We start from the raw sequence: 23,764 nt of genomic DNA on the forward strand, positions 1-23,764 counted from the left end.
CATTGCAGGGAGTGGGGGCCCCTTCCAACTCAACGACCCTCGTTTCTCTCTCTCTCCCCCCACCTCCGTTACCACTCAGGGAGCAGAAGATGAACTCTGAGGAAAAAAGTTTCCTGCTGCCGAAAGGTCCCTCCCGGCTCCCTGTGTCTGGGCTGCGCCTCAAGCGCCCGGCCAGCGATGAGAATGAGCCTCCCAAGGTGGACCGGGTGAGTTCTCAAGCCCCTCCCTTCTGCTGCATGGGGTGTATGAATGGGGCATTGCCATAGAATCAGTGAGGTGGTCAGGGACCCCTGCAGGTCATCCAGCCTGGCCCTGGAGAATAACAAACAGTTCTGCCCTTTCCTTCCTCCCAGAAACGGGCTCGGGGTCCCCTGGACCCTACCAAGCGGGGAGGACCTGTGACAGCAGCCCCCTCCTTTCCAAAGCCTCCGCCAGCGGCCCCTGGGCTCCGAAGCCACCGCCAGGCCGGTAAGCTCTGATCGGGGGTGGGGGGGCGGGGCAGAACCTGGGGAGCCCTTCTGGACTTTGCTGTAACACAGCTTTCTTGGCAGGGGGGCGCCGCCGCTCGAGCACTCGGACACGGGGGACTGCGGGTGTGGCAGGGCCGTCCATCACAGGTAGGCAGCGGGCTGCAGAAGTGTCCCTGTTAAGGGTGCCATATCATACCTGTAAGGAATTGATCATTTAGAGGAGCAGCACCCATCGTGTTATTTTTCAAAAACATTATAAATATTGTTGTATTGATTTCCATTACAGTGGTACCTTGCTTCTCAAAAGGCTTAGTTGTTGAACAAATTGGCTCCTGAACGCCGGAAACCTGGAAGTAAGCTGTCAGGGACGCAGCGGGAGCGCAGGGAGGGGAGGAGATGGAGAGCGAGGGGGAGCAATCCGAGGGCAGTGTAGGAGAAGAAGACAGTAGCCCGAGAGATTCCATGAGCCTCTCCAGCGAATTGGAAGATCCACAGAAGGGGGCGCCGGTGGCCAGGGCAAGGGGGGCCCCAAGGGGGACACCCCAGAAGCAAGGGGCCAGCGGGGACTCCCAGAGCAGCAGTTGGAAATCAGGACCAGCTTCCCCACCAGAGCGTAGTGTGGGGGAGGAGTCCCAGGCATTGGGGCCAGCGTATTCACCACCAGCGAGAGAAGATGAGTCAGGATTGACCACGCCTCCATCGGAGAGCGAGGGAGCGGTCAAGAGGAAGGTTGCCGGCTGGGCGCGCGTGCCAAGTTCAAATGTACAGGCGAGCGGCACAACAGGTAGCCCGGATAGGGAACCAGGTCCTAAAGCCCGCCGGAAGGAGGGGCAAGAATCAGGGGCGTCAGCGTCAGAAGAGTCCAGAAAAGGTGAAACCCCAGCGGGCAGGAGGGCCCAGAGGAGGAAGGAGCTAAGGAAGAGGTGGAGCAAGGCTAGAGTCTTAAACTGGTGTGGAAGGGGAGGAGACTCAGACAGAGCTTCGCCGGTCTAGGCTTCAAGACGTAGGGCTGCACGCTACGGCTTTGAAATGGAAACTGAACTTCAATAAAGACTTTTGTACATAACCACAGCCGGGCATTGGTCCTCTGTGAGCTGGGACCTAAGGGCGGCTCTGACATAAGCGTTCCAGTTTGCGAACGTTTTTTAGAAGCTGAGCATCTGACACAGCTTCCGAATGAGTGCAGGATGCTCCTGCAGTCAATTGGAAGCCGTTCCTTGGTTTGCGAATGGTTTCTGGAGTCTTGGACTCCGGGAATGGATGAAGTTCGAGAGCCAAGCCACCACTGTATAAAAAACAATGGCATTGCATAGCTAACCTATGGAACTTCCTCCCACAGGAGGTAGTGATAGCTACTAACTTGGATGGCTTTACAAGAGGATTAAACAGATGCACGTCCGAGAGGGCAATCAATGGCTGCTTGCTGTGATGTCTGCTCTGCTTCTATGGTTGGAGGCAGAAATGCTTCTGGATACCTGTTGCTCGAAGCCACAAAGGGGGAGGGGGCTCTTGGGCTTGAATCCTGCTCTCTGGTTTCCCACAGGAAACTGTTTGGCCACTGAGAACAGGATGCTGGACTAGACAGGCCCCTTGGGCCGGATGCAGTTATGTTCTTTGCTGGACTCTTTTTGGCACCTGCTGAAGCCATTTTAGTTTTGGCAAGCTGATTCAGACGTGTAGAATGTGGGTGCCCCGTAATCCTGCATCTGGTGCCCCTTTAACTTGTGTGCATTCAGTGTAGGAAACAATATAAAAAGGAGAGGGGCTGTGGAAAATGCTCTGGCAATCCTGCCCACCATTAAATCCAGCATATTTCAGCTATACGTGATTTTGACTAGGCGCAATCCGTGGAATGGAACCCCCATATATGTTGCTTTAATCTGTCTTGAGTTCCTTGCTGATTTTATGTTTTGAAGTAGTATTATTGTTTGGAGATATTTCATGAAGCGATGGAGGGGAGACAGGGTCCCCTTGGGAATCCTTTCACTGCTTCATGTCTCCTTCCTTCTTTCCCAGCAGGATCCCGTCGGACGGTGGCTGCGGCAGCCCCTAAGCCAGGTAAGGCCTAGAGAAGGGAGGGAGGTGCCCCCCTCCTGTGCCATCCTTGAGCCGCCACCGGGACCGTCACACTGTCCTCTCTATCCCTCTCCCCTTGGCAGCCGCTGCTCCTGCCGCTGCTGGCGGGGGTGAGAAGAAGCGGGCCCCCTGGGACTTGAAGGGGCAAGTGAGCGACTTGCGGGCCAAAGTGGGGACCTACAAGGAGAAGGCCCAGGGGCTAGCCGGGGAGAATGAGGCCCTGAGGCAGCGGCTGAACCAGCTGGAGGGGGAGCTGAAGCAGGCGACGGCCCGCAACCAGCAGCTGGAGGGGCAGAACAGGTGAGCGAGCAGCAGCCTGAGAAGGGCATGGCGGGCTCCTTCTGCTCCTTCTGCTGCAGGATCTGACCTCTGCCCTGCTCTCTCTTTGCAGTGTCTTGGCCTTGGAGCTGCAGACCTGCCAAGCGCAGGCCACAGAGAGCCTGCAGAGGGTGGAGCAGCTGGTGGAGCAGGAGCAGCAGCTGCAGGAGACCATCAAGAGCCAGAGCCAGACGATCCGGGAGCTGGAAAGCGCTGGCCGCAAAGCCAGGGAGGCCAAGGAGGATTTGGCTGCCCAGCTGGAGGCCAGAGAGGTGAGCGGGGGCTGGGGACCCTTCTACCCACCCTTTAATGGAGAGACTGTCGGCCTCCATGAGGTGCTTGGAATCCCAAGGTGAGGTGAGGAATCCTTGGGACTAGCCAACATCTGCTTGTGACTCCTGCATTGCAGCGGGTTGGACTCGATGTCCCTTAGGTACCCTTCTGATTCCACAATACCAGAATCAATATCAAAGTTAAGGGGTGGGTCCTCAGCCCCAGAAGAGGGACCTGGATACTTGTCTGGTGGAATTGCTAACCTCTGCTGTGTCTGTTCCTGCTGGTGCTTTTCCTTTCGCAGCTGAGGAAGCCTGCGTTTGCCTCCTCCTCCCTGAATGAGCCTGTGGCGCTCCTAATCTGTTGCCTGGCTGAGAGGGCGGGTGGGCAGCTCTGGGTTTGAGGTGGCCCGTCCCTCACTGCCCCTGGGGTTTCTCTGACGCAGGCAGAACTGCGCCTGGCGCAGGAGAGCCTGGCCCGGCGGGCGCAGGAGAATGAGGCGCTGGCAGCACGCAAGGCCCAGCTGGAGCAGAAGCTGCACGAGTCGGAGATGGAGCGGCGCTCCCTGCACAACGCCGTCCAGGAACTGAAGGTAGGCCGGTGGTGGTGGTGGCGCTGGCGCTGGCGCTGGGGGTCCCTTTGTGGGGCTGGGTGCTGACGAGTCCCCGCTCCCTCCAGGGCAACATCCGTGTCTTCTGCCGCGTGCGCCCCCTGCTGAGCAGCGAGAAAGAGGCACAGAAGCAGGGGGTGAGCCACCTGCGTTTCCCGCCAGACGACAGCAAGAGCCTTGTCTTATCCAAGGCGGAGGAGGTCAGTCTGGGCTGGGGGACAAGGTGGTTGTCAAAGTCTTGGTGGCATCTTGGGCTGTCACAGTTGCCAGGGGACGTCAGGAAGTCTCAACCTGCCGCAAAGCCTGCCGAGAGCCAGTGTGGTGTAGTGGTTCAGAGCGGTGGACTCGTAATCTGGGGAACCGGGTTCGCGTCTCCGCTCCTCCACCTGCAGCTGCTGGGTGACCTTGGACCAGTCACACTTCTCTGAAGTCTCTCAGCCCCACTCACCTCACAGAGTGTTTGTTGTGGGGGAGGAAGGGAAAGGAAAACGTTAGCCGCTTTGAGACTCCTTCGGGTAGTGATAAAGCGGGATATCAAATCCAAACTCCTCCTCCTCTTCTTCTTCTTCTTCTTCTTCTTCTTCTTCTTCTTCTTCTTCAAATAAGCCAGTGTTGTTCCTGCAATGACCTTTTACAGCAGGGTGGTGCAGGAGCAGGAGAAACCCAAATGTTGATGGCCAGCCCAAGGCCAACAGACCCAATGCCAGCTGAAGGATGTGTGTGTGTGTGAGAGAGAGAGCATTGTGGCCCTGGGAGAGCTGGCCAAGGGGGAATGCGGCCCCTGTCACCGCTTAGTCAGTAGAGCATGAGGGTCATAATCTTAGAGTTGTGGGTTCAAGTCTTGCTTGGGGGGGGTGGAGTAGATGAACCTCGTGGGTCCTTCCAACTCTGCAATTCTTTGATTCTCTGCCAGTCCCACGTTGGCCGGGAGCGAAAAGAGGACATTGTCTATGAATTCAACTTTGACCAGGTCTTCCCTCCGTCCAGCTCCCAGGAGGAGGTCTTTGAGGAGATCTCTCTGCTTGTGCAGGTAAGGAAAAGCATTTTATTCTGTGAACCACCCTGAGATCTTTTAATGAAGAAGAGCACATAAATCAATTAAATCTATCTATCTATCTATCTATCTATCTATCTATCTATAAAATCAATACATTAAGGGGGGAAGCGGCCCAGTTCTTCTAGTTTGTTATTATGTTGAGTATGGTACAGTCATATCTTGGCCCTCAAACGCCTTGGTACTCGTACAGTTTGGCTCCTGAACGCTGAAGACCTGGAAGTAAGTGTTCCAATTAGTTTTTGAATGGACTCAGTTCGACAACCAAGGTGCCACTGTATGATGATGATGATGAAGATCATGGTGATGACGACCCTGCTGATTTGGCTGGTTTGTCCTGTGAGCCTTGGCTGAAGGATGGTCTGGAAATTTCATATAGAGTGGCTGTCCCCCTCCGGGGGCAGGTAGGGTCTGGTGGACGCCAGCTTGACGGCTTCCCTTCCTCCCCGCAGTCGGCCTTGGACGGCTACCACGTCTGCATCTTTGCCTACGGGCAGACGGGGAGCGGCAAGACGTACACCATGGAGGGCCCCGACTGCCAGGACCCTTCCACGGCCGGCATGATCCCCCGCGCAGTGCAGCAGATCTTCAGGAAAGCCCGGGAGATGGAGGCCAAAGGCTGGAAGGTGGGGGCCAGAGAGGGAAAGCGGTTGCAGGTGTCCAAAGGGGGTGGAGGGGTGAGGAAGCCGCAGGAGACGCCCGCTGCATTCACTTGCCATGCTGTAATTCCCAGGGTGGTTTCACACTGGGCATGGGAACTCCCAGAGAGGGCGCTGCTGAGAGAGGTTCTCCCAAAGCCCTCTGAGCACTCGAGGAGGGGGTTGCCTCTTTCACCCTCACCTGCCCCACAGGATGGTGAGACCGCCAGTGTTTTTCTGCAGGGCCTTCCGTTCAGCCTCACAAGATCCCCTGAACACCCGAGGGCTGGCCTGTCTGAACCCCTAGGCCTCACCTTGGAAGCCTCCTCTCCAGGCCATCTTGGAATAGCCATGCCAGTTAGTCCCTGAGTCTGAGCCGGGAGCGATGTGCCGGCTGGGTACGCGCCACCCCAGCCGCCTTCCCTGGTATGATCCTGCCCCTCTGCCTGTCTCCTCCCAGTACCATTTCACTGCCAACTTCCTGGAGATCTACAATGAGTCTCTGCGGGATCTGCTGGTGTTGCGCCCTGAGCGGGGCTCCGAGCTGGAGATCCGGCGAGTGAGCCAGTGCACGGAGGAACTGCATGTCCCCAACCTCTGCTACGTCCCCGTTGCTTCGGAGCAAGAGGTACCGCGGGGGAGGGGGGCAGCTGTCTGTCTGGGATTTTCCAGGGGGGCTCCAGCGGTGCAGGGGGTTGGGTAGATGACCTCTGGGGTCCCCTTCCAGCACTACTATTCTTCCGCTCTCTGCACTGTGTCCGTCCTCCAGCCTAGATGACCCTGGGGGCTCCCCTCCAACTTTGCAGTTCTCTGAGAGGCTTCTGTCTCCCGTTGTTGTATGAAGGCAGGCAATGGTAGAAACTCCAATATAGAAGCTAGGCACCAAGCGGCTGCTTAAACCAAGGTTAAACTCACCCAAATGGAATGTCTAGTTGCCATTTTGGGGCCAGGCAGTTCTAAAGTCTTATTTTTCAAATGATGGACTGATTGACTGATTCTCAGTTAAACATCTGGCTAGTTCAGATGACTACCTTGAGCTGGCATTGGGGCAGTCCACATATCTTGGCCTATTCCAACTTATTTTTCTTAACGGTACATTCAGAATATAAGAATTCTTCGCAACTGAGAGTGGGGCAGTGGGGGCGGGGGAGTGAAGTCAAGTGAGAACAATGAACTGACATTGTTCACTGCTCCTGCTCAGGCTGCTGAGAGAAACCATTTTGATTCCTGATACTCATTCTGATTGTGCAGCTAAAATGTAACGGATAGAATTCTACAGGATGAGGTACTAGTGTGTGGAAACAGTCTCGCTCCAAGGATTCCCAGGCTTGCCCCTCCAGGTGGTGATGCCCAACGCCATCTGGCGCCCAGGCATCTCAGTTTGGTCGCAAGTAGCCAATAGCCAGGTGGAAAATGTGCCCGGCTAGCCTCTTCACGCTGTTTGCCGGGGGCTGGCTAGGGCCAGATGATCTCAGGGATCCCTTCCGACTCCCATTCTCCGCTTCCTGCCCCCTGCTTGCCCCTTCAGGTGCTGAAGCTGCTCCAGAGGGCCAAAGCCAACCGCTCGGTGGCCAAGACCAATCTCAACGAGCGCTCCTCCCGCAGCCACAGCCTCTTCCAGCTGCGCATCGAGGGCCACAACGCCAACCGGGAGCTGCACACCTCCTGTGAGTGTAGCCGGCCCCACGATCCCCTGCCGAAACCCTTCACCGGAGGCCTCTGTCCCTGCCTTGGCCCAGAGGCGCTCCCTCTTCTAGGCCAGGCACGCTGTCCCTGGTCCCCAGCACCCACCCTCCACCCTCACCCCTCCCTTGTCCCCCCGGCAGCCGTGCTGAGCTTGGTGGACCTGGCTGGCAGCGAGCGCCTGGATAAGTCCCTCTCCACAGGCGACCGCCTCAAGGAGACCCAGGCCATCAACAGCAGCCTCTCCAACTTGGGCCTGGTCATCACCGCCCTCAGCAACAAGGTAGGCGGGAGAGGGGGGGTCGCGTGGGTTAGGGTTAGCCCGCCTCCCGCAGTGCACTGGTCTTCTGCGAGGGTGAGGATGTGGCGTCCACCACTGTCTCACGTCTGGGGTGCCCACCTGTCAGGGGCTCTACAGCTGTGATTCCTTCCAACTCTACAATTCGATCAGCAATGGGACAGCCTCGCGATGCTGGCGGAACCGGCCTGCCCTAAGTGGGGAGGAGGGGCCCCCAAACATTTCCCCTTCCTGCACCCATTCTTGTCTGCTTCCTTTGCCCCCTTGCAGGAGGCCCATGTGCCCTACCGGAACAGCAAGCTGACCTACCTCCTCCAGAACTCCTTAGGCGGCAATTCCAAGATGTGAGTCGGCAAGGAGGGAGTTGATGGCTCCCCCTCCCCTTGGATGCCTGGTCTGCGCTGTGCTGCCAGGAAGGCAGGGGATTGGGCTAGATGACCCCTTTCAACCCAGACGTCTCTGCCAGGGGTGCCATGCATCCCCCTTGAGGCACCCTCTGTTTCTCCTCACCGTCTCCTCCTGCCTTTCCCCCCAGGCTGATGTTCGTTAACATCTCGCCCTCGGAGGAGAACTTTGCCGAGTCCCTCAATTCCCTTCGCTTTGCCAGAAAGGTAAGTGGCTGCAGCATACGGCTGCGGGGCAGGGAGGTCCCTTTCTCTGGGCTGCTTGCAGAATCTCCTCTGCGGAAGGTGCATCCTGACTGTAGCTGGATGGAGGAGGTGGCGACAGCAGCAGCTGTGGGGACCAGTTTCTGGCACACAAAATCTGCCCGGTCTTGCCTTGCAGGTCAATGAATGTGTCATAGGCACAGCGTCAAATCGGAAGTGAGGGCGGCGGAGGCGGCTGGTCTTTCTGCTTCTCGGATAGTGACCCCCATTCTTACTCTTTTGTCTTTTAAAGTCTTGATACTTTTTTTGTAATAAATGTTTATATTTCTGAATTTATATTCTGAAATTTTCCTCAGCTGCTGAATTTGGCTTTTCTGCTGTAATCTGGTGAACCGGGTTCGCATCTCCGCTCCTCCACATGCAGCTGCTGGGTGACCTTGCAGCCCCACTCACCTCACAGAGTGTTGTGGGGGAGGAAGGGAAAGGAGATTGTTAGCCACTTTGAGACTCCTTCGGGTAGTGATAAAGCAGGATATCAAATCCAAAATCCTCCTCCTCCTTCTTCTTCAGGGGTAAGGGAAATAGGTGGCTTGAGCTTGAGTTTGGCCCTTCTGGAAAGGATCCTGTGGCAACGGGAGGACTTTAACTGGTGACTGGGGGCAGCCGTCGAGACCACATAACACCGGTCTTGAAAGACCTACATTGGCTCCCAGTACGTTTCTGAGCACAATTCAAAGTGCTGGTGTTGACCTTTAAAGCCCTAAACGGCCTCGGCCCAGTATACCTGAAGGAGCGTCTCCACCCCCATCGTTCTGCCCGGACGCTGAGGTCCAGCGCCGAGGGCCTTCTGGCGGTTCCCTCATTACGAGAAGCAAAGCTACAGGGAACCAGGCAGAGGGCCTTCTCGGTAGTGGCACCCGCCTTGTGGAACGCCCTCCCATCAGATGTCAAAGCGATAAATAACTACCTGACATTCAGAAGACATCTTAAGGCAGCCCTGTTCAGGGAAGTTTTTAATCTGTGATATTTTAGTGTATTTCTGGTTTTTATGGAAGCCGCCCAGAGTGGCTGGGGAAACCCAGCCAGATGGACGGGGTACAAATAATAAATTATTATTATTATTATTATAACTGTGGCTGCAGCAGGAAAGCTGCAGCCATGATAGCATTGGGAGCCTTGTAGGTAACCGTAAGACCCTTGTGGTCAGAGGAGGCTTCCACGGCTCTTAGCAACCAACTCTTGCATGATGTGGCTTTGCTAACAAGGCCAAAACATGGCAGAAATGACCCGCCAGGAAAGATGGGCTACTCCTGTTGAACTTCTTCCTGCAAAAAGCTGCCACAGCACCTCGCCAAGGACTCCTGAACAGGCTATTATGTTCTTATGTACAAAGAGATAAAAGTTTAGCTGTGTTTCAGAGGAGAAAAACATGCTGGTTGTGTCAGGGCTTCCTTGTGAGTTGGGGGGTTCATCCGAGCAAAAATACACACCATAGTAACAAACAACATACTGCTATGGAAAAATCTAGGTGCGAGGCTGCTCAGTCACCCAGCTGGTCGGGCAGAGCCCGCAGGTCCCTGCGGAATAAAGGAAGGAGTCCAGCCACCAACCGGAGCAAATAGCTGTAGACCAAAGTTTATTGTGCAATAGGTTCAAAGAGGAATTTTGAACCCCGAGGATGGGGTGACAAGGACTTTAAAAAATTTCCCACCATATCCCAGAATACAGTTTACACAGCATCATTGCTACATCACTGACATGTCACCAAAGGGGAGGGGTAGACAAGGGTTATACTAGTTTAACCTTGGCAAACATGTCCAGGCAAGTCCTTGGTACAACATTAGCATAAGCAGACATGTCGGGGCAAGACCTAGGTGTTAGATTAGCATAGGCAAACACTTCTGAAGTCCCACCACCCAAAGTACAACAGAACTTCCTTTGCATGTCTGGCCCCTTGGCAAGTTTGGTGATGGGCTTAGGCTCTCCTTGGTCAACAATCAGCTCAGCAATTGTCACCTCTGGGCACTTGCTGGAGTCCCTTTTCCAAGGGCAAAATAGCATTGGAATAGAGGAAAATGGCAAAGGAGTTGATTTTATGATTTTTTAAAGCTAGGTAACTTACCTAAGCTGTCAAGTTGAAAGAATACATTCAGGCATAATATTTGTAACATTTAACAACTTTAAAGATGTGCCCCCCCATAATTTCTATAACAATATGTCCAGCCAATATGTCCATCCTATGTCAATAACAAATTGTTGCTGTTTTTTGGTTGAATATATGGTATATGGACCTAAGAGGTATCTAAAGCCATTTGCCCGTAACATTTGCTGCAGCCCTGTAATAGGAATTTTACGCTCTTAAATATATGATAATGTTCATAAGTGTACCAACCAAGGACATAGATAGATCAGCACAGGAAGTCCAACCTGGAACCTTTTTGATTACTAAACTGAACAAATGTTTTCTCTGCAAGGTCAAACTGGAAAAGCCTCCCCATTGTCTTTTCCTTCACAAATCCTGTCTTAAGGGTATGTCTCATGTTTGAATAGGGTGTGAGCCTGTGACCTGGCCCAGGAACTAAGTATTTATCATTACAAAAGACTGGCCAGGCTGCCCAGGATATCCAATCAAGTAACCTGCCAGCCAGGAGATAAACAAGAAAAGGAGAAAAACAGTATTAAAATTTCTATTTTGGACTGCCTTTTCTGTGATGTGGGTGTGATGTATCTGAGGGGTGGTCTTGGGTCACACCCCTTCTGTGATGCATGTATGATGTTTCTGGGGGTGGTCTTGATCAACAGGGTGGCAATTTCAAAAGTCTTTAGAAGGCCTTGCACACCATTTTTCTGGGTCTTTCCTCTCTCCTGCAGGTGAGGGGAACACCCTGTTGCAACAGATCAATAAAGGCCAAGCCTACAGGCTGCTGTTTTGCTCCAAGTAATCCTGGTTGGTGTCTGTCTTTGTTTTTGTCCAAGGGAGCCCTCGGATTTGTCCGTGAACACCCCCGAGTCAGCCACGACTGGACCAAATGGTCAGGGGTCCCTTTACCTTTCCAAAGCTTGCAACAGATTTTCTTTTGTGTTTTCCTTTTGCTTTCAAATCGCCCCTGGGATGTTTGGATGAGGGGGGTCTATAGATGTAATAAACACCACAACTACTAGTAAATAGTCCTGAGAGTCCTCATCTCCTTTCGATGTGCTTTGACTCGCTCCGGAAGCCCCCCCCCCTCTCCGCAGCCAACCTCCTTCGCTCTCGCTGAGGACTAGAAAGCTGCGCAGGCGACCAGGAAGGGCCGCCGCGTCCAATGGGAAGGCGCAGCGCTTCTCCCGGTCCCGCCTCTGCGCTGCTTGTTTGCCTAATTGAAGGACAAACTCATCAAAGCAGTTCCCGCCTAAGTCGAAGAGCGCAGCCAATCAGAGTCCAGATCCGAATCCGGGTCCTGTTCTTCTGGCTGACGGGAGAGGCGGGCCGACAGTGCAAGGGGCGGGACTCGACCACCTCCCCGGTTGGCTAAACTGCCCGGAGGGGGCGGGGCGTCCGAGCCGGGCGCCAATCCGAGCCAGCGGCCTCGCAGCTTCCGATTGGGCGCGGAGGAGGCCCGAGGGCGGGGCGCCTCTCTCTCCGGCTCAGCCGCTTCCGTCGGGCGGAAGGAAGGAAGGAAGGAAGGCGGAAGGAAGGAAGGGAAGAGGCGGCGGCGGCGGCGGCGGCGGGCGAGGTGAGGCGGCGGCGGGGAGGCGGCGGGGGGAGGAGCCTCGGGAGCCTCTGGCCCCGCCCCTTGGCGCGCCGCGTCATCCTCCCAGGGGGAGGGGCAGGAGCGAGGGCGCCCCTGAGCACGCGCAGAGTGCCAGCCGCTGAGCCGAGGGCGCTCCGGAGGGCGCAGCCAATCAATAAAGAGAATGGCCCCCTCCGGACTGGAGGGAGGACTATATGGGGGGGGGGAGACTGTCCCCCACCTGCGCAGATATCAACTCGCATAATTGGCTCCCAAGTCGCCTGCTGGCTGAAGGTCTATGCGCTGCCCAATTTCACGGTAACAGTCAATAGTGGAAGTGCAAAGAAAGAAGGGGGGGCAGCATATAGGCACATTAAGTCGCAGAGATTCCCTTTGAAATTTGGGGCGAGAAGAGAGAAGCAAAGACAGGCAAGGTGCTTTTATTATTAATATTATTACAGTGGAACCTTGGTTGTGGAACGCCTCCATTGTCGTGCGTACACTCCTGAACTAAAATAAATACAGTACATTAAGATCTCAGGGTGTTTCACATAATAATATACAAGATGAAAACAAGTAAATAAGTAAACAGCAAAAGAAGACCCCTCCCCTTATTCTATTCTGGACTCAGTCTGGCTGGTTCTCCTCCTGCCCCTTCCTGCTTCAGTGGCTGGAGAGATCCTGGAGCTTCACCTGAGGCCAGGCAGCAGCAGCAGCTGAGGAGCGTAGAAATGTAGGGTCAGAAGGGACCCTGAAGGTTATCTAGGGGGCTGGACAAGATAATAACAATTTTCTTACTTATGTGCCTCCCATCTGACATGGTTGCCCCAGCCACTCTGAGCGGCTTGCAGTAAAATATTTTAAAAGATGACCCTCGAGGTCCCTACCAAATCCTCTCTCTGTGTAAATTATTGAATGTGCGTACATGCCATTTTTTTGTTTATTGAAAGCCCAAAGCAGCTTACTTTAACAGAAATAAACAAAGCACATTGTTGCAAATCACAGAACACAATTAGGAGCACTGTGAAATATCAGCAACAGTGCTGTAAAACAGACAAATGAACCCACAAATCAGCACTAGAAAATGAACAGACTCAAGGAGGCTCCAAAATTTGTCCAGCCAGAAGCCTCCGAAAGAGAAATATGATTTCTGTCAAACAGGGAACTCCTGGCCAAACTTGTGGCTGTCTGTGGCCACCTAAAGAAGGGAGCGTTCCCAAATGGGGGCATCACAATGTTGTTTTATGGTTTTTTATCCCAACACCTTGTATCATCAGGAATCCCTGGTGGGCGGCTGCCCAGGCTTCTAAGACAAGCAGCAGGAGAGGAGACAGAAAGGTTTGGAAAGGAACCCAGTCCCCTGCAATACAGTTCATAAAGCAAGCCTCTTGTGGCCCCTAATCTCTGGGTTGCAGATTGGACAAAAGATTCCTGCATTTCAGGGGGTTGGGCTAGATGACCCTTGGGCTCCCTTCCCCCCCTGTGGAGTCCCCTGTGCCCTCTCCTCCCCCGTTGGCCCCTCACCCTCTCTCTCCTACTTGCAGCAGCGCCCGTTTCCCCTGTGGCCATGGAGCCCGAGACGCGCAGCGTGCAGATTGAGTTCCCTCACTACGCCGCCGTCCTGCTGGAGTCGCTCAACAAGCACCGCCTGGAGGGCAAGTTCTGCGACATCGCCATCCACGTCCAGGGCCGCGTCTTCCAGGCACACAAGAGCGTCCTGGCCGCCTCCTCGCCCTACTTCCACGACAAGCTGCTCCTGCACGACACCAACTGCATCGTGCTTCCCGGCGTCATCGAGCCGGACGCCTTCGAGAACCTCCTGCAGCTCATCTACTCAGGGCGCCTCAAGCTGCTCCTGGAGGCCCTGCCCAGCCACCTCCTGGTGGCCAGTGGGCTCCAGATGTGGCAGGTGGTGGACCAGTGCTCAGGCATCCTCAAGGAGCTGGAGGGCGGCGCCTGCCGGCCTTGGTCCAGCCGCGCCAGCGAGAGCCAGTCGCCCAGCAGCAGCAACTACTTTGGCTCCAGGGACGAGGCCGAAGCCGAGGCTCCTGGGCGGCGGCGGCGCACCTGCCCCGACGGCGAGGTCCTGAAGATCCGCGTGCCACCTGACGAGGAGGAGGACGAGGACGAGGAGGAGGAGGAGCACCAGGCGCAGATCTGCAGCGGCTCCACCGACGGGCCGGCGAAGGCCGAGGAGAGCCGAGCCAAGGAGCCGCCCTTTGCCTCGGCGCACGAGGCCCCCAAGGTCTTCTACATCAAGCAGGAGCGCTTTGACGCCGAGGAGGCGGCCACCTCAGCCTCGGTGCTGGGCGGGACCGGCAGCAGCTCGTGCCTGTCGGAGGCTGGCTTCTTCAAGTCTCTGGGCAGGCCGCTCGGCGTGCCGGGGCTGTGCCCGGCCGAGATCCAGGAGAGCGGCGAGGTCAGCTACCTGCTCCCTGGCGCCCCGGCGGCATCCTCGTCCAGCGGCTCCGGCGGCGGCTTCTCGGCAAAGGCGGACTCGGTAGCCTTCCCCGAGAGCTCGTGGAAGCCTGTGGACCTCCACGGCAATGAGATCCTGGCGCACGCCGTGCACGGGCAGGTGGTTCACGCGCCCGTCAAGCTGATGTCTGCGCCCGACGGCAAGAAGTTTGGCTGCCTGTGCGGGAAGCGCTTTGCGGTCAAGCCGAAGCGGGACCGCCACATCATGCTGACCTTCAGCCTGCGCCCCTTTGGCTGCTCCGTCTGCAACAAGAAGTTCAAGCTCAAGCACCACCTGACCGAGCACATGAAGACGCATGACGGCAACCTGTACGCCTGCGAGGACTGCGGGCGCAAGTTCCGCGTCCAGAGCTGCTTCCTCAAGCACAAGGAGATCTGCAAGGGGCAGGGATGGGCCACCGCTTGCTGGACCTACAAGTAGAAGCAGGGGGGACAGGCCCACCCAGAGATGGATGGAGGGATGGGAATCCCTGTGGACCCTCTTGGGGGCACAGAGGCGGGTTTGGGGGTCAGGGGGCCAGAGTACGTGTGGTGGGCAGGGCACCTCACCCTGTGCTGGGGCCGATGTCATGGACACGCCCAAAGACCCCCCTTCGCCAGCCCCGCCACTTTGGGGATCAGGCTGGCATGAAAGGCAGGGAGCGAAGGGCTAAGCCCCAGGTGCTGGGGAGGGGGGGCTCCGTCAAGAGGGCTCTCCCCTTCCTGGACAGTCAACTGGCACCTGGCTGCTCCCCCCCCCCGGCATGTAAGCTGTGGGGCCTAGTACAGGCCTGCTCTTTCTGCCCCACCTTCTTTGGGGGGGGGAGTCTCTGCTGCCCCCAGGTGGTGTCTGTGCACCCCCCACTTCTCTGCCTCTGTCTGGACCCCATTTAAAACCCAATTCAATGCACAATTTAAAAATCGACATTAAAATCTCACCATTGACACAAACTGGCTGCTGGATGAGGACGTGGAAGGCTGCTCTCGTTCAGCCCCTCCAACGGCTCCAGGGGGGAGATGGGGGGCCGAGAGAGGCCTCCCCGGCTGCTGCCCTCCCTGGTCTTCCGGTGGACTGGCTCTGGAACGTGGAGGCTCCATTGTGGCCTCGCCCTGCTCTTCCTCTTCCTCCGTCACATCCATTTTGGTTGTCGGCCTGCACCACGGCCCTGTGCCCCCCACCTCGCTATGCCCCAAAGCGCATCTGTCGCAGATTCCTGGGGGCCCTGGCTGCAACCCTCCCCCGCTCTTCTGCCCTCAGTTGGTGGGGCGGGACTGGGGGGCTGTGCCAGTGGCGGTTGCGTGGCACTGCTCCCCCCTTTCCACAGCCTGACATGGTCTCCCCCCCCCCCGGACTCTGGCCAGAGCTCCCTGTGCTGCTTTAGATTCCTGCATTTCAGAGGGCTGGACTAGAAGAGGCTTGGGGGTCCTGTCCAACCTGGTCCTTGGATTTCCCCACGTAATAATGAGCTGCCTAGCCTTTCTGGAAGCTGCTTCTGAGAGGACCTGGGCAGGAATGGTTTGGCTGGGGAAGGGCTTGGTGGTGAGAAGAGGAGCCCCTCGGGTTCCTCCTGGCTCTCCTGCTGCCGGCCCAGGGGTCTGGCACTTGGGGCTGCAGGGAGGGCAGCAGGCAGCCAGGGAATCACAACATTTCGGGGGTCTCCAGGGCCCTTTCCCCAGAAGAGCCGGCAGGCTGCAGGTGCCCCACATGCCCCACAGCTGTGTGCAGAAGGACAGGAAGGGGAGGTGCCGTCTCAGTGGGAACCGCAGGACCGTAGTGTGGCAGCAGACGCTCAGTCCCCAGCATCTCCTGGTCCCAGGTCCAAAATCCAGCAGAGCTGCTGCCAGCCAGTGTCAGCAGCCCTGAGTTCACCAGACCCAATGGCCTTGACTTTGTCTAGGGTGGTTTCTCATCCCCCCCCCCCTCGTGTTCAAAAGCTGGGATAACTCAGTCAGTGGAGCACGAGATTCTTGCTCTCGGGATCATGGGTTCGAGTCCCATGTTGGTCAAAAAAGGATTCTTGGGCTGGGCTGGGCTGCATGACCCTGATGGTCCCTTCTGACTCTGTGATACTATGCTAACTTCCAAAGCTTCCCAGAACTGCAGAGGGGGGAACTGAGACTGGATGTAGAAATAATACTAACTATGTTTATTATTTTATTCTGTATACCCTGCCCATCTGGCTGGGTTGCCCCATCCACTCTGGGCAGCTTCCAAGAGAGATGAAAGCAGAACCAAACATCACAAGTTGAAAACTTCCCTGCACAGGCAGCCCCAAAGCTGTTTTTGCTATTAAAGTTGTGGAGTGGAGATTGGTAGGGAGCAGAGATCCTGGAGACGGGGCAGGAAGAGGCAGGACAGGGGAGAGAGAGAGAGAGAGAGAGAGAGAGAAGTGAAAAATACAAGGACACAAAAACCACGGGAGAGGACCCTCTCCCACGAAATGAGGTTCAAACCCAAGGAGAAGATTCCCAACAATATAATGCAACAATCACGAAGGAGCCCCTTCCAGCAGGGGGTGTCTTTTTGAGAAATGCCAAAGCTTCAGAGGCACAGAGGACCCCTGCAGCCGGATCAGGCCAGTGGCTCCTCTGGGTCAGCATCCTGCTCGCATTGCGGCGAAGCACATGCCCCAAAGGGAAGGAGCCCCAGAGCAGCGCCAGACTGCCGCAACCCTCTCCCCAGCTAGAAACTACCCTTCAGACCCAGAGCTCCTGGCCACAGACGGAGAAATGAGCCATTGGGGGGGGGGTGGCCCCGATCTTCCGTTAATTTGCCTAATTCGTGTCTCTTGTGGGAGCCAGTCCCATGGTTTACACACATCTGCCCTGTATCTTCCGGCTTTCAGCCTTTTCAGATGTCGCCGGCAGGTTCTAGAGGGAAATACAGGCAGATGAAACCAGTCGCCCCTTTACTGCTCCCTGGCCGCCTCTGTCCCTGGAGGGCTTCTCTTGCTGGGGGCGGCTCACTTTCACCATCCAAAGGCAGACACAGTTGAGGAAGGCGCCTCCCCTGGAGAGGCTTTTTGCCTTGCAGACGGTTGGACTAGATGACCCTTGGAGTCCCTTCCAGCTCCGTGATTCTAAAAGCAGGTCAAAAGCAACACCTTGAATGGTGCCAAGGAGCCCTGGCTTCTGGCCGCCATTGCTCCATGGAGGTGGCAGCGAAAGTGTGGGTCTTCGTGTTGGTTGCAAACCCCACCCCCAGGTACCTGGGCTTTCATTGCAGGGTGTTGGCCTGGGTGACCCTTGGGAGTCCTTTACAACTCTCCGATTCCATGAGAACCCACCTCCTTCCCAAGGAATCGCTTCCACAGTCAGAAAGCTCTTCTTGCTGTTTATTTGGGATCTCCTATGTCGCCCCCCTGTGACCTGGCTTTTTATGGCGGCCTAGGTATGGCTGGTGTGGGACGCGGGTGGCACTGTGATCTAAACCACAGAGCTTGCCGATCAGAAGGTCGGCGGTTTGAATCCCTGCAATGGGGCGAGTTCCCAGCTCCTGTCTTGCCAACCTAGCAGCTGCACATCAAAGTGCAAGTAGATAAATAGGTACCGCTCCGGCGGGAAGGCAGACGGCATTTCCGTGCGCTGCTCTGGTTCGCCAGAAGCGGCTTAGTCATGCTGGCCACATGATCTGGAAGCTGTACGCCGGCTCCCTCAGCCAGTAAAGCGAGATGAGTGCTGCAACCCGAGTTGTCCGCAACTGGACCTAACGGTCAGGGGTCCCTTTACCTTTAGGTATGGCTGGACAGTACAGGAAAAGCCTGATAAGACTTAATTCTTCCATGGTGGGGGGTTTATGGCAGGTGGAGAAATTCAGGGCCCTGCTGTTTCTTCAACCTCCCTGTTCTGAGCAGGAGCAGCATAGATGTCAAAAAAGGAGAAAGGTTTGTTGGAAGTCTGCAGGAGGCGGAAGCTGCCCAGGGCATGAAGATTTATTTAAAATAAAATAAGATGAGGGTGCACTCAGTTCTGGTGCTAAAACTGGTTTTCTGTCTTTCAGCTAGATACCTTTCTGCATCGCGTGTTGCTTCTCTCACTGCCTGCTAGAACATCCAGTGCCATCAGCAGCAGAACCAAAGCAATGAGAAGCAAATGCTGGGGGGGGGGGACCCGGTATTTTAATGAAAGGGGGGGAGCAAAATGACAAAGAGTCAGTAGCTGTGGAATGGCCAGAGGCGGGGGGGGGGAGGGGGGCAGGTATCCCAGAGGCCCACGAGGAGCAAGCCCATCCTGTGGGGTGGGGTCTTCATGGCAGGTCTCGCTTGGAGCAAATAAACACGCTTCCAGTCGCATTGTCTGACAATCATTTATTAGTTTATAAAAATATTTATATGCCGCTTTATCCTAAAGTGGTTTACAGCAATGTAAGAACACAAAACCCAAACATAAAATTGTAATGAGTGGAAAAAAGAGAGAAATTAAAAACCTCCAAAGACCATGTATTCTTAGCTGCCTGCGTAGGCCTGGTTGAACAGTCTTTGGGAGGAGTTTTAAAAGTCAGCCCAGAAGGCGTCTGCTGAATCTACAGTGGCAGAGAGTTCCATATGACTAGGCCAGTGACAAGAACATTTGCGGAGTCTCGCAAACCTGATGAGGAGAGCTTTAAACTAGATCTTGAGGGGGAAGGAGATGATATTGCAGAAGCAGAACAACACCTGGTACTGGGGATGGTAGCCTCATTGATGCACAGGAAACTGAGGTGATGCTCCAGAAACCTGATAAAGGGCAAGAAACTACAGTGGTACCTCTGGATGCAAACGGGATCTGTTCCGGAGCCCCGTTTGCAACCTGAAGCAAACGCAACCCGTGTCTGCGTGTGCGTGGGTCACGATTTGCTGCTTCTGCGAATGTGCGTGACGTCATTTAGAGCATCTGCACATGTGTGAGTGGCAAAACCCGGAAGTAACGTGTTCCGTTACTTCTGGGTCGCCGCGGAGCGCAACCTGAAAACTCTCAACCTGTACAAGAAGGAAGCAGCTGGAGGGAGCGACTCATGGTTTCAGTTCAGCAAGACAAATTGGAGCTTCCACTACAGGGTGGCAAATATGACTCAGTAGGCATCACTGAAACCTGCTGGGATGAATATTAAAGGTTCGTTACACTTTCTCTGCTCGTAGATACTTGTGTGAAGGCACCTCAGTAACATGCTTTCAATTGTTTAGAAGAGTTTTTCCTCGGAAACAGTGAACAGTAACTGAAGTTATTCTTAGAGATGAATCACTCACAGACTCTGAAAGCAAACAGCTCTAATGGCACGCTTTGAGTTAAAATTGTCTTTCTTTCTCTCCAGCACCGGCGTCCATCAGCAGTCCCAGCAAAGCAGAATTTACAGGCAGCACTCACTGGGTAGACATTTGCCGTCTGCAAAACCGAAACTGATAGTTCCTCTTTCTTATTGGCACTACCAGCCAGAGCCATGCATGCTTAGAGTGCCACTCCTATATATAAATGAATTTTCTGGAACCTCCTCTGTTTCTGGCAGAATGTTTCCCTAACAATGAAACTCAAGACTGGAACGTGGAAACTGAGGGGTACAGCCTGTTCAAAAGGAACAGACCAAACTGGAAGGGAGTAGTACAGTGGTACCTCGGGTTAAGAACTTACCGTCTTTTTCGCTCTATAGGGCGCACCAGACTATAGGGCGCACCTAGTTGTTGTGTTTTTTTTTGGGGGGGGGGGATAAAGGAAAAAAAAAATTATCACCTGGACTGGACTGCTAGCTGCCACAGCAGTCCCCAGGTCATCTTCCATATGGGGTAAACCTGTTTGTACATTTGTAACTTTAAGCTTTAAGCCTGCCTTCAGGGATCACATTGTGCTCTGCCTGATCGTAAGTAAAACTACTTTTTGTTACAGGTAGGTAGCCGTGTCAATCTGCCGTAGTTGAAACAAGATAAAAAAATTCCTTCCAGTAGCACCTTAGAGACCAGCCAAGTTTGCTATTGGCATGAGCTTTCGTGTGCATGCACACTTCTTCAGCTACACTGAAACAGGTCACCAGACCCTTATATATAGTGAGAGGGTGGGGAGGGGTATTACTCAGAAGGGTGGTGGGAATGGGTGATTGGCTGATAGGTGTGGTAAACCTGTTGACAGCTGTTAACATCTGACATTGAGATATTGGATTCTTATCTCATTATACATGATAAAACTATTTTTAGCCATCTTACCCCTTGCTTTATCCTAAGACCAATTGCAGTCGTTAACAGCTCATACCAATAACAAACTTAGTTGGTCTCGAAGGTGCTACTGGAAGGAATTTTTTTACTTTTTGTTACTTATGAATAAGACTGTGGTGTCTTTATTCTTTTAGGAGGGATTTAAAAGGGGATCTTACCAGGAATAGTAGAACATATTTCAATCTGGGCAAGCCAGATTGAATTGCTTATTGCCTTAAGAAACTCACACAAGTTTGCAACCAGGTTTCTGCTGCATCAGAAGATGAATGCACTCTGCTAAGTTAGGAAGGATATTGATAATCAATATATCCTCTCCTGCCACCCTCAACATTCCCACACAATTACACTCCGCTTCCCCTTGCCTCTGTATCATGAAACCCAGGAGAACATGATTACTTCCTCCCAAGTTTCCCAGTACTTCTACTCCTGTTGGTGAGGACTAGGTCCAGGTGAGGCATCTGTCTCCCTTGTCTTGAGAGACAATACAATGGAAGAGTGTGTCATTGAGGAAAAACCATTGTGGTTGCAGAGACCAATGTGGGGGAGACATGTTTTGTTGCATCTGGGCAGATTAAGGCCTGAAATTCTTTGGCACTGATACGGTTTCTCGTGTGAGTATGGGGGTTTTTGCCAGTGCTCTGCAGGTTTTTGGGTTTTTTGTATAATACTTTTTTATTAGCTTTTCAAATAAGAATACAATGTCAAAACCATTTCAAAACAATACACCTCAGGTTCACCAGAACCTTTCGACTTCCCTCCCTCCCTCCATGGTTCTTCAAATAAACATAAATTCTCTGCATCTTTTAGTTTTCCAACTGTTAAAGTATACTAAAAATAAATTATCAAAATTAATTTCACATTACAAGTCTTCACACAAACATGCTAGTGTTTTAAACTGTTTGCAGTGATCTTTTAAATAATACACAAATTTACTCCAATCCTTCTCAAATACTTGATCTTCCTGATTTCGGGTCTTCCCCGTCAGCTTTGCCATCTCTGGATATTTCATCTGCTATTCTTCTTTTGTTGGCACATCTCCTTGCTTGCATTTTTGGGCTAGTAAGATTCTTGCTGCTGCAGTTGCATACATAAAATGTTTTCTTTTTTAAAAAATATTTTCTGGGAATCTGTTCACCTATTATACCTAAAAAGTCATGGTTTTTCCACAAATGTATATTTAAACATTTTAATTAATTCATTATATATCCTTCCCCAGAAATCCCTTACCTGCCTTGCCCCTTTGTACCTGGGCAGGTAAGGTCCTCCTGCCCACCTCTAGTCACATGCAGAGGAAGTTTGTCCCAGCCCAGGAGGAAAGAGGAAGTTTACTACTGGCTGGTCCAATCATTCCTATTTATGTCTACTCTAGGAATGTTGTACTTGACAGCTAGGTGTTTCACACCTTCCAATCTGAAACCGGCTATTTGGCCAAATTCACATAACCTATCCTGCACTTTTGGTACATTGGAAAGGGCATCTTCCACCGTTATTACTAAGTCGCCTGCAAAGGCTTTTAATTTGTAGTAGTAATAATAATAATAATAATAATAATAATATAATATAATATAATATAATATAATATAATATAATATAATAATAATAATAATAACAACAACATTCAAAAGCATCAATTCTTCAGCGATCAGCCTTCTTTATTGTCCAGCTTTCACTTCCATACATCACTACTGGGAAAACCATAGCTTTTACTATACGGACCTTTGTTGGCAAGGTGATGTCTCTACTTTTTAAGATGCTGTCTAGGTTTGTCATTGCTTTTCTCCCAAGAAGCAGGCGTCTTTTAATTTCGTGGCTGCTGTCACCATCTGCAGTGATCATGGAGCCCCAGAAAGTAAAATCTCTCACTACCTCCATTTCTTCCCCTTCTATTTGCCAGGAGGTGATGGGACCAGTGGCCATGATCTTCATTTTTTTGATGTTGAGCTTCAAGCCATATTTTGTGCTTTCCTCTTTCACCCTCATTAAAAGGTTCTTTAATTCCTCCTCACTTTCTGCCATCAAGGTTGTGTCATCTGCATATCTGAGGTTGTTGATATTTCTTCCAGCAATCTTAATTCCGGCTAGGGATTCATCCAGCTCAGCCTTTCGCATGATGAAAGCTGCATATAAGTTAAATAAGCAGGGAGACAATATACAGCCTTGTCGTACTCCTTTCCCAATTTTGAACCAATCAGTTGTTCCATACCCAGTTCTAACTGTAGCTTCTTGTCCTACATAGAGATTTCTCAGGAGACAGATGAGGTGATCAGGCACTCCCATTTCTTTAAGAACTTGCCATAGTTTGCTGTGGTCGACACAGTCAAAGGCTTTTGCATAGTCAATGAAACAGAAGTAGATGTCTTTCTGGAACTCTCTAGCTTTCTCCATAATCCAGCGCATGTTTTCCAATTTGGTCTCTGGTTCCTCTGCCTCTTCGAAATCCAGCTTGCACTTCTGGGAGTTCTCGGTCCACATACTGCTTGAGCCTTCCTTGTAGAATTTTAAGCATAACCTTGCTAGCGTGTGAAATGAGTGCAATTGTGCAGTAGTTGGAGCATTCTTTGGCACTGCCCTTCTTTGGGATTGGGATGTAGACTGATCTTCTCCAATCCTCTGGCCACTGCTGAGTTTTCCAAACTTGCTGGCATATTGAGTGTAACGCCTTAACAGCATCATCTTTTAAATTTTTAAATAGTTCAGCTGGAATACCATCACTTCCACTGGCCTTGTTATTTGCAGTGCTTTCTAAGGCCCATTTGACTTCACTCTCCAGGATGTCTGGCTCAAGGTCAGCAACCACACTACCTGGGGTGTACGAGCCATCCATTTCTTTCTGGTATAGTTCCTCTGTGTATTCTTGCCACCTCTTCTTGATGTCTTCTGCTTCTGTTAGGTCCTTACCACTTTGGTCCTTTATTATGGTAATCTTTGTACGAAATGTTCCTTTCATATCTCCAATTTTTCATATTTCCAAAGGGCTTTTATGCATCTATAAATATTAAAGCTGCTTGCTTGTCATTCCAGGTCTCCAAATATTCTATTATGCCTACCATATTTCTTACATTGTCTTTCATATGTCAACCAGGAAGGAAGCCCGCTTGATCTTCATGAATTACTTCTTTCATCATTTCTTTTAACCTATTTGCTAAAATGTTAGCAAAAAGTTTATAATCATTATTTAATAACGAAATTAGCCTATAATTTTTCACCATAAATGGATCAGCACCTTGTTTTGGAATTATTGTAATATATGCTTCTTTCTAAAAGACTGGTAATTGGTAATGTTCCTTTATTCAGTATGTTATTCATAACATTCTTCAATGGCTGATTCATGGCCCCTGCCCAGAGAGGCTTCCCCTGGGGCTCTGGGCTCGAGACCTGAGCTGATCT

General features: G+C 52.6%; 2 protein-coding genes across 6 annotated transcripts; both read left to right on the forward strand.

The window, feature by feature from the left end:
- Positions 1–28: 28 nt before the first annotated feature.
- On the forward strand, positions 29–8,364 carry KIFC1 (kinesin family member C1). Of its 4 annotated transcripts, none has more exons than XM_081849194.1 (16): positions 29–206; positions 354–468; positions 552–617; positions 2,487–2,528; positions 2,630–2,846; positions 2,938–3,136; positions 3,583–3,729; positions 3,816–3,947; positions 4,661–4,777; positions 5,254–5,427; positions 5,900–6,067; positions 6,968–7,106; positions 7,266–7,405; positions 7,691–7,764; positions 7,956–8,031; positions 8,207–8,364. In XM_081849194.1, exons 1-16 carry the CDS (start codon positions 90–92, stop codon positions 8,246–8,248), a joined length of 1,965 nt encoding a protein of 654 aa, XP_081705320.1. In that variant the 5' UTR covers positions 29–89; the 3' UTR covers positions 8,249–8,364. The 4 variants fall into 4 exon arrangements, with proteins under 4 accessions (XP_081705320.1, XP_081705321.1, XP_081705322.1 ...); XM_081849195.1 differs by having other exon boundaries at positions 2,490–2,528; XM_081849196.1 differs by lacking the exon at positions 552–617.
- A 3,370-nt stretch (positions 8,365–11,734) lies between these two features.
- Positions 11,735–16,573, forward strand: ZBTB9 (zinc finger and BTB domain containing 9). 2 transcript variants are annotated; one of them, XM_081850165.1, is made up of 2 exons: positions 11,735–11,744; positions 13,286–16,573. In XM_081850165.1, exon 2 carries the CDS (start codon positions 13,309–13,311, stop codon positions 14,638–14,640), a length of 1,332 nt encoding a protein of 443 aa, XP_081706291.1. In that variant the 5' UTR covers positions 11,735–11,744; positions 13,286–13,308; the 3' UTR covers positions 14,641–16,573. The 2 variants fall into 2 exon arrangements, with proteins under 2 accessions (XP_081706291.1, XP_081706290.1); XM_081850164.1 differs by lacking the exon at positions 11,735–11,744 and adding an exon at positions 11,893–12,059.
- The last annotated feature ends 7,191 nt before the right edge of the window (positions 16,574–23,764 follow it).

This window comes from Podarcis erhardii (assembly GCF_964252035.2).
Source record: "Podarcis erhardii genome assembly, chromosome: 2".
NCBI classification, from domain to species: domain Eukaryota; kingdom Metazoa; phylum Chordata; class Lepidosauria; order Squamata; family Lacertidae; genus Podarcis; species Podarcis erhardii.

Excerpts from the sequence above, each read along its gene's own strand:
- KIFC1 (XM_081849194.1), top strand. The coding sequence starts at position 90 with ATGAACTCTGAGGAAAAAAGTTTCCTGCTGCCGAAAGGTCCCTCCCGG. Across the intron at positions 207-353 it reads AGCCTCCCAAGGTGGACCGG|AAACGGGCTCGGGGTCCCCT; the intron begins GTGAGTTCTCAA and ends CCTTCCTCCCAG. Across the intron at positions 2,529-2,629 it reads TGCGGCAGCCCCTAAGCCAG|CCGCTGCTCCTGCCGCTGCT; the intron begins GTAAGGCCTAGA and ends TCCCCTTGGCAG.
- ZBTB9 (XM_081850164.1), top strand. The coding sequence starts at position 11,957 with ATGGGGGGGGGGAGACTGTCCCCCACCTGCGCAGATATCAACTCGCAT. Across the intron at positions 12,060-13,285 it reads ATGCGCTGCCCAATTTCACG|CAGCGCCCGTTTCCCCTGTG; the intron begins GTAACAGTCAAT and ends TCCTACTTGCAG.